Source organism: Colius striatus, chromosome 11 (assembly GCF_028858725.1).
Source record: "Colius striatus isolate bColStr4 chromosome 11, bColStr4.1.hap1, whole genome shotgun sequence".
Lineage (NCBI taxonomy): Eukaryota > Metazoa > Chordata > Aves > Coliiformes > Coliidae > Colius > Colius striatus.
In genome coordinates this window covers 7,430,510-7,440,145 of record NC_084769.1, presented here as the reverse complement: position 1 = coordinate 7,440,145, position 9,636 = coordinate 7,430,510, and the positions used below count along the sequence as shown (strand labels likewise).

The 9,636-nt window shown below is 42.0% G+C and overlaps 1 protein-coding gene across 1 annotated transcript; it reads right to left on the bottom strand.

Annotated features, from left to right (window-relative positions):
• Nucleotides 1-5,637: 5,637 nt before the first annotated feature.
• On the bottom strand, nucleotides 5,638-9,131 carry CXCR4 (C-X-C motif chemokine receptor 4). Its single transcript, XM_062005248.1, has 2 exons — nucleotides 9,018-9,131; nucleotides 5,638-7,235 (listed from the first exon to the last, which is right to left on the bottom strand). Exons 1-2 carry the CDS (start codon nucleotides 9,054-9,056, stop codon nucleotides 6,174-6,176), a joined length of 1,101 nt encoding a protein of 366 aa, XP_061861232.1. The 5' UTR covers nucleotides 9,057-9,131; the 3' UTR covers nucleotides 5,638-6,173.
• Between the last annotated feature and the right edge of the window lie 505 nt (nucleotides 9,132-9,636).

Below are 9,636 nucleotides of genomic sequence, written 5' to 3'. Positions count from 1 at the left end.
GACACATCTATTGCTGTCATATTACAACATGTCTGTAAAAAACCCAGAATTATTCTTTTCACAGATTTTAGGTAAAGAGTTGATTTGCAGAAACTGGAGTCCCAGTTTCATCTTCTACTATCAAGCATACACACATTTCTCTTTTTGGCAGAGACATGTAGACAGACTTGGTAGAATAAGTATTTCTAAAAATACTTTACATTTTAGATATTTTCCCCAAGGAATAGAAAGCAAATACCAGCCTAAGGTGGGGCAGTATTGAAAAGGAGTAACTGCAAGAAAGGTGACAAGTGGGACAACCAATAAAAGGTCAAGTGGTTATGAAAGGAGAGTTAAGGAATGATTATTTGAAAAAGAACTTTACAAAATAGTTCTATTTTAACTTTTCAGGTTTATTTTGCACGATGTCTATTGAGGAGTGTCATGCTCACCTTTGGCATGGTGATACATTAGGAGTATTACCAGTGATAATTATTGCTGTCTTATTGTAGCCTTGCAGACAGAGTGCATCAACAATGAGAGCAAATTTATAGACAGCCCATGTTCTTGTAGTTATGTTGGCATCAGTGATGACACTGACAAGCAGGTAAGGGACCTCCTCACCTCTCTTACCCAGACCCCTTTGAGAGATTTGCCCGATTACAGAGTACTGAATAGGAAAGAACCAAGACAGTGAAGAAATGTGTACTGTGATTGCATTGTAAGGAACTTGAGAATAAAACCAACCTTGGAGTTTAAGCTTTTAATGTGCTATAGAAGTAATTTATCTTCTGACTAAAGAAAAGCAGATGTTGGAAGGGAAATGCATGTGAGAAGGCAACTTTATTTTTTCTTACTTGTCCAGGATATTGCGTGTAGTCTTAAAAGAACAAAGCCATTAAAAATGTTGTATATTTTTAAAGGAAAAGTTAAGTAGAATAGAAACTGTGAGAAGAGGATAGTAAAAACAAAAGGCAGCATCAACAGCAAAAAAAAAAAACCCAAACCAAACAGAAACAGAAGCAAAAAAGAAACTCTTCACAATGTAACCCTTTAAATAAAGTCCCTCATAATTTCTACTTGGTTTGACACGTTTGTATGGTGAGAGTCTGTTCCTGTTGTGAACTCCAAAAGATAAGGTTATTTAAAATATTGACCTATTTCTTTCAAACACTGTGCCACTGAAGACAAATTGCTATCACACTGTTGATAGCTGGGTATGCAAAGCTTGCATGTCTTCAGTAGGAGACAACCATTTTGCTGAAAATTTATTTCCCTTCTATTCAGAAGAACAATTCCACCTGCTCCATGCTGAAAGATTTCCTTTCTTGTAGATCTCTGACTGCAGCTGAAATGAGAGGAACTTTTAATCTTCATTTGTAATTGATTTGGTCTATAAAGTTATCCACTTCGGGAAACAATTCTTCGGGTACCCTGCTTTCTTTGAATTCAATGGTATTTTGGCACTGAGGCTGCCTGTCCTTTTAAGAAAATAGTAATTTTAACCAATGCCAACTACATCTGTAATGAATCGTGACTCCTCTTAAATTGGTAGGAGCTATGCTGAAGCTCGGATCACTTCTGTCAACAATTGAAAATGTGCTTATAATCTATATAGTTTTATGTATATATATAAGTGTATTGCATATGTACATAAAGTATGCCTATAATCAATTGCTATTAAAATATGTATTCAAAACCAATAAGCATAGCATTGTTTTATTGCATGTCCTGTTAGAACAAGAATGGTGGGAAGATTGTAACAGAGTTGATGTTAAAACAAATGTTCCTTAAACTTCATTCTGTTTAAAGGTTTTCAGAGAATAGTCAAAGTGACAGAAAATGTGTTGCCTAAAGAGAAAACAATTTAAGAAACCTGTGCCTTCTTTATAAGAAAAAATCCCAGTGCTGATGTAATTTCAATTGACACATGATTTATGTCTGTGAAAAAGAGTCTATATAGCTCTTTCAAAACATAAAGTGAGGGAGTGGCATCCTTTGAGCAAAAACCCTGGTGCCCTATCTGCTTAAGTGTTTCCTAAGTTTCAGCACTCTGAGAATATGAGAATGCTTCATTGTTAGAGGATTTTGGAGGCATGCCTGGATCAAGGAAGTACTTCCTCGTCATGCTGTTTCCTTTCCCAAACAATATAAAAAATGGCCTTTTCAACCAAACATCTAGAGGTGGTCACTTTGTACATTGTCCAACTAGAGCTCAACCATCATAAGATAAACCATTCACTTGTATGAATGGCTCCATGTTATTACTGCTGCTTCCTTTTTATTTTCATGGTGATTTTGTCTTGATTTATGTACACGCATAGAAGTTGAACCCCCTTGTATACTGATTATGTCATAAAACTAGGCAAGAAAAACTAAGAAACTCCACTTTACCCACTGCCCTGAAGAGCCCAAGTTCATTAGCTCTGACACTGTCACTACCACTGCTCATCTTTTCACATGCCCCTCTAATGTGAACTCTGTGCAATCTGGTTAGACAGAGTGAAAATACAGCACACAAATAATGGATTCTAGCATAATTTTATCCTACCGCTTTAAGTATTCCAACTTTACTTCCAAACAGCTTTTCAGAGCAAGCAAAAGTTAAGTTTGTGTATGTGTTCTGCTCTTGGCTTAGCCTTGCATGATCCAAAGGATTTCTAACTAATCTTAAGGGCTCAAAACTGGCACGTTACAGTATTAGTTGAATATCCATGTTTTAGTCCAGTGTTGCTTTTAGCACATTGTAATAACCATAGCAAAATGCTTAGTGCCTGAATTCTGTGGAAAGAATCTTTGTGAAGACTCTTTGTAAAGATAGTATTTAATGTCTTAGTTAATTTAAGTCTTTTAAATTACTATGTAACATTTTTAGCTGGTTTGTAACCAGTACTCACAGGTACTCACATTTGTTTTCTGTTCCATTTCTTGAGTTGCATATCTAAGATGACTTGGGTGCAGCTATTACTTTATATCAAGAAAATGCTACGTGAATGTCTTGAAGAATGTTGTTATGATTATTCTGTAGTGCTCTGTATTCCTGTCTAGTATGAGATGAATAATTTGAAAAAAGACTTGGAAAGTGTCTTTAAAAACTTTGGGAAGTTCTTGATATCTGCGGACTCACACAATGTATAAATCACAAAATTTGGTCTATTCGGCTTTGTCACTGAATTTACACTTTGAAGTGATGCAGTAACTGAGACTACTTTGGCTTGACAAAGATGTAAAAAACTCATAGTCTCAATAACAATCAACTTAAAGGTGATTTTGTTTTAAAAGGGAATAAATTAATATTTATTACCAGCATGATATATTTGGAATAGCTCTATGGCTTTGTGAGAAACTTTGCTGACTTAGAGGTGACCTTGTGATCTGATCTAGGTAGACCTGCTTTAGCAGGGGATTGGACTAGATGATCTTTAGAGGTCCCTGCCAAGCCCTACCATTCTGTAATTCTGTGATTCTGATAGAATTGGATTCATCATTTTTTAAGATGTTTCCTCATGACAACTTTGTTCAATTTGAAAATATTTGCCACAGTACAAATATTTGTTATATTCATATTTATAGATACATAAAGTTACTTTAAAATAAATATGTGGGGCACTTTGTTTTCCTTGCTGGAGCAAAACCTCAGTGATCTGGCAACACCTTTTCAAGATTTTCCTTCTTTCCATAGTTTCACTAATTCTACTGAAAACAATGACAGTTTTATACAGCCAGTGTAGGTCTCATCCCTCTGGGGCATAGGTTATGTTTTAATTTTGCTAATTCATCTTCTACACAAATGCTTTCTGTTGTTTGTTTAAAGTGTCCTTTTAGTGGTCTTTGGCAGTAACATGGACTGCTGAGTTCATTCTGTCTTGCACCCTTTTTCCTGCTAATTCTCTGTTTGAGGTAACAGTTAGCTGGCTGTGGAGTATAATGAGAATAATCTAAGTTAATGCTAGAGGGCTCTAAACATATCCTCGACAAATAAGCAGTACTGTGTTGATAGCCAGTAAGTATTTTATAAGTGCAATTAAATCACAGTGATTGATTGAGCTGGGGTGGAAAACAGAATCATTTAGAACAACAAATTCTTCACAGGGAAACCCTCACTAAATTAAGAAAACACACAAATGACCAACAAAAACAAACCATTTAAGAAGTTCTGCTCCTAAACCACGTTTTCCTCATTTCTCAACTCTGTTAATAAGGAAGTACCTGTTGACAGAAAAACTTTTTTTCCTTGAGACAAATCTTTTTCTCTTATTAATTTATGTTAAGGTACACATTGAACTGATCTAAAAGTTTAGTTGCTCAAAGGGAGGACTTGCTGCTTCTTTCTTTTATCTCACTTTTATCTCCCTGTGCCTAGCTCATGGTTACAGGGTCTTGGACTTTTGTAGTGCTTGTTGGGATTCCTCACTAAGCTCATTCAATTCAGTAAATTGCTGGAAAATTATTTTCTTTTTCTGCCAGGTTAGTTTTGTTGCTGGTTCAGCAAACTGAATCAGCTCAACATAGAATCAGATGACTACTGCTGTCATTGGAAGGGAAAAATAGTGCACAATGCAGCCAAGGTTGCAGCCTCCTGACTGGAGAGGGGGAAAGCTGAAAACAGAAAGATCTTGTATTTATGAAAATACCTCAAGTGAAACATGCAATCTAATGTCTAGTTGAGCATAGTGGTACATGCTCCACAGTCACTAGGGTGCTATGCTTGTGAAAACACTTTCTTTCTGGTTAATATTATTGCAGTATCTATGTTGCTTATTTCAGTTCTGTGTGACTAGTGGGAATTGTTTATTTTTTCACTTCCAAACTGTTAATTATGTGTAGATCAGTAACAGATGTGTTTGTTTTCTTAATGTAGGAACATACAAATAGTCTCAATGGCTCTGTTCTCTTGGGTATTCATTACTTTTGAATGCACTCCACTAACACGAAGATGACTTAGGAAAGTGAGATTTCAACAAGTTACTGGAAATGCTCTAGTCTGTCTGGTTCCAAGTAAAAAGTATTTTTTCAGAAGAGCTGGTACACAACCTGGATTTCTAAAAAGAATGTTAAGATTGTATATTATCTCAAGAAAATATGGATGTAGACAGGATAGGGGAAGCTCCATAGAGAAAGCACGCTTCTCTTCCAATGAGGACATATATATATATATATACACCAATAACTTTACTTCTAGTCCAAACACAATGTCAAATAGCAAAATGGCTTTGATTTAGCTAACTCTTGATTACTATTAATATGTGAAACTAAACTTAGAAGAATAGCAAAAGGCAGAAGGAACATAGGGTTGACTTCATACTCATGACATAAATGTCAGTCATGGGCTCCTAAGAGGCTATAAACTTCAGCAATTGCTTAAATAAATAAATCTTCATTCATTGATATTTTGGCATCAAAAAGTTCTATGTTTGAAGTGACAGTTTAAGTCATTGTGAAGATAATGTGAACTGGAGTAAATGTACTCTGCTGAAAAAAAAACCAACAAAGGAGAACTCACAGGTGTCAAATGAATAATAAGAGTGTACTGAAACTCTTTCCAGCTTTTCATACAAGAGCCATGCACTTTTTAAAGCAAGTATTGTGCATTGTGAATTATAAATAAAGGCATTAAGGAGAACATTTAGCCAGAAACAAAAATACCACTCAAAATAATTATTTTGTCATAGTTTTATTTACCTTGAACAGAAAATTTGGCAAACCATTAATTACTGAGAATGAGGAAAAAAAAACTCTAGCGTGTAACAGAGGAGGCTTTGGTTATAAGTGCCATTTCTACAGCAGAGTGAAGCTATTGTAAACCAAACATGTTGTAGTAAGGTAAAAATCTCCAGCCAAATTTAACAGAAACACTGAAAACATTTACATATAGACAACAGAGAAATATTTCCTAAACTTTCAACAGTCACTTTGCTACGACCTCAAATTGTTTAGTTCACATATCTATACATACCAACAAGCACTAAAACTTTTGTGAAGTAACCACTTGTCCACAGGACCTGCCTAGACAGTTTTGTCATCAATACGAAAGTTTCTTTATATAAATAAGTCAATTAAAGTTCACAGAGACTAAAAGAAACAATATAAAATTCCCACTGTAAATAAATCTGTACATTACGGTCAGTCTCATTTTTCTGAAGTCTTGCACAATTTAAAAGTGTCTGTTTATACAATGATGGCAAGGAGCAGTGTTAGCTGGAATGGAAACTTGAAGACTCGGACTCTGTAGAAACAGAAGAATGTCCCCCACGTTTGCTTTTTGAAAGAATCTTGAGGCTTGATCCTCTGCTAACTGACGTGAAAGCATTTTGTGCGGATTTTTTGAATTTGGCACCCAGGAAGGCATACAGAATCGGATTCAGGCAACAGTGGAAGAAAGCCAGGGCTTCAGTAATGGAGATCCATTTATGCACGATCGTGTTCAAGCTGCAACTATGTCTGATGACTCCTAGCAGCATGAACGTGTCGATACTGATACCGATGTAATATGGCAGCCAGCAGGCAAAGAAGGCGAGGATGAGGATAACCGTTGTCTTCAAGGCTTTGCGTTTCTGCGTGCCTTTTGAGTGCGACAGCTTAGATATTATAATGCAGTAGCATGTCAGGATTATTAGACCAGGCAAGACAAGCCCTACCAAGATATGCTGAAATCTGAAAGAAATCAGCCAGTTCTCATGAGGGTACATGCGATCACATAGATACTTCCCTTCTACTTCACTAGTACCAGCAAAAATGATATCAGGCACCGTCAAAAGCACAGCTGGTAGCCACACACCTACATACACCACTTTCTCAGCCAACAGCTTTCGTGGTCGCTGGCTGTTGGTAGCATGGACTATTGCCAGGTAACGGTCTAGACTGATGAAGGCCAAAATCAAGACACTGCTATAAAGGTTGACAGTGTAAATGACATGAACCGCCTTACACAGAACATTTCCAAAGTACCAGTTTATGGCCGCATCTACAGACCAGAATGGCAAGGTGATGACGAAAAGGAGGTCAGCCACGGAGAGATGCAGCCTGTATTTATCAGTCATGCTTCTTTGCTTCTTCTGGTAGCCCATAACAACAATAACCAATCCATTGCCGATTATTCCAGTCAGGAAGATGATGGAGTAGATTGTTGGCAAGAAGATACGGTTGAAGTCGGCATTCTCCTGCAGAAAGCATGGCTCTCCGTAGTCTCCATAGTCACCTGAACCAATCTCATCCGTGCCATTATCAGAAAATTCAATGATTAACCCAGAGGACAGCTGAAAGAAAAAATATATTAGATGTTATCTCCTCTGCAAAAGCTCACCCTATATGACAGTATGTTAAGAGTTGCCCAAACAGGCTGCATCATCATGAATGATGCAAACTTTCTGAAAACTAGATGGAAAAATACACATTTCAAATATACATATATAAAATATACAGCAAATAAGAACAAGTTTAAAACCTTCCTTTGTTTTGCCCTGAGGAATAAGATCTTGTAACTAATGGCAGGGGATGAAAAGAAAGATAATGGCTGCTCCCAGAGATACTGTTGGTTCTAGGCCCTTCAGTGCTCTAATTGGATGCATACTACAAATGGAATAGCCCAGAAGTGCAGGATGCAAGAGTTTAGTCTGCACAGACCTACCCATGGCATTTAAATATTACAACAGAGAGCTATATTAAAAAAAAAGCCTAGACAGAAATGCTGCTGCTCCACAGTCCCTTCTGGTTAAGGGGATGGGGTCAAGGAGAAACAGAGAAGGTAGCCATGGCTGATGTAATAAAGGAATAAATAATAGCAAGAATTCCCTGCTGGGAAGCAATTGACAGCTCCACACACAGAGGCAGGAGAAAAAAAAAAATACCACCCAAATCCCATAAAGAAAAGAGGTGAACTCAAACCCCATGGAGGGTCATCACACCACCAGGCACGTTCCCCTCCCTTTGTTCCCCGCCCTCTGCGGTTGCGGGGCCGCTGGCTGGTGCTGGGCTGGAGCCAGACACTGAACCGAGTACAGCAGTGGAAAAAGGAAGCGAAATTCTGGTGAGGGCATGAAAGCACATCAGGAAACCACCAACGGTTTTGGGCACCACACTGAAGAGCAATGCAGGCGGGAGGGTGCCACCTGGCTCTGCGCAATTCCTGGGATTTTCGGAGCCCAGTTTGCGTGCCCTGTGTCCCATGACCTCCACCTCCCCGCAGGATGTGCCCTGAGGATCCTTGCGGCGCTTCCCACGCGGACGCACCGTCTCCACGCGGGAATGAACTGTGGCTCGCGTTCAGAACTTTGCGCGGGATCTCTGTTTTGTTCTTAACTGCTCTAAAACCCCCGTGTCATAAGAGCGGCCCTCGGAAGATCGGGATCCCGACGGGTTTCGGCAGGACGGGAGGGCTGGGCGCTGCCGCCGCTCCCCACTGCTCCCGGTCCCACCATGCGCGGGGTCGGGGCCGCACGGCCGCCCCCGCGCTCCGGCACATCGGCAGCCCATGGTTAGGGCGGGCGCCGGAGCAGAGGGATGCGCATCGGATCACTCCAAAACTTTCTTACTTGTGTCCTCCCTCATCACTCCCGTGGCTCTTAACTGCTCTACCGGCGCCCAAAAAAGGCGCCACATGTCACTTCAACTGCCGCCCAAGCAGCAAAGCCCGAGGGAAGAAGCGGCTGCGGCTGTAGCAGGGTCCGGAGCGCTGCAGCCAAACGCAGCAGCGACAGGAGGTCGAAGCCGAGCCCTGCCCGTTTTCGCCCCACAGACTCCGGCAGTTCCGCGGGTTAGGAAGCGGGAGGCGGCGCGGCGCCCAGCTCCGCATCCCGCGCCTTGCCCGCAGCCCCGCTCTCCCGCGGCTCGGGGCCATCCCCGCCCGCCGCCTCCGCCGAGGGCACCTTTGTTTGCAAACAGTGCGCACATGTGCGAGCGCGGCGGGGAGCGAGGGCTCCTGTCCCGCCGCTGTCCCGCTGCCGCGGAGCCGCGGCGTCGAGCAGCCGGTACCGCCCCACGCCGCGGGACAGCGGCGGCCCCGCCGGCCGGCTCAGTTCAGTTCAGCTCTCCGCACTTACATCCAGGCTGTCCAGGCTGCTGTCCATGCTCTGAGCCATCCAACGGTTCTGGACTCTCGGGTTGTGGTAGTTGTTGCCGCCGCACCTTACTCAGCTCCACCACTCGCAGCTGCACCAAACGCACGCCTCGGCTCTTTGGCGGGACGCGGCTCTTATAAGTTCCCCTGCTGCCCCCCCCGCCCCCCGCCCCCGGGGCAGCCCGCGTCTGGCTCCTCCCCGGCGGGTGTCACCGCCGCCCCGGGCTCCGGCCGGGCGCCTCGCACCGCTCTTTGTCTTGCAGCACCCGGACCCGGGGACTGCACTTGCCCCGAGTGCCCGCGGGGGCGTTGCGCTCCGCAGGGGCATTTGCCACCTGATTGATGTGTTCGTACAAGCGGGCTCCGGGTGAAGTCACAGGTCCAGGAATCGCGATGGAGGGGGAAAAGGAGAGGTCCTGCATACCCTTTAAAATACAATCAACTCAATCCTCAGAGTTGTCTCTCATCCCTGCTGAGGAGAGATTGTACTGGGAGAGACAGGGAGTGAGGGGATGGATGTCTTTACTGTGGGATGAGAGGTTCTGCAGACCTTTCAGGGACTGCAGGGTGACTGGGCTATAGGTTACCTGCTGAACCCCTTG

Excerpts from the sequence above, each read along its gene's own strand:
- CXCR4 (XM_062005248.1), bottom strand. The coding sequence starts at position 9,056 with ATGGCTCAGAGCATGGACAGCAGCCTGGACAGCCTGGAT. Across the intron at positions 7,236-9,017 it reads GCAGCCTGGACAGCCTGGAT|CTGTCCTCTGGGTTAATCAT; the intron begins GTAAGTGCGGAG and ends TTTTTCTTTCAG.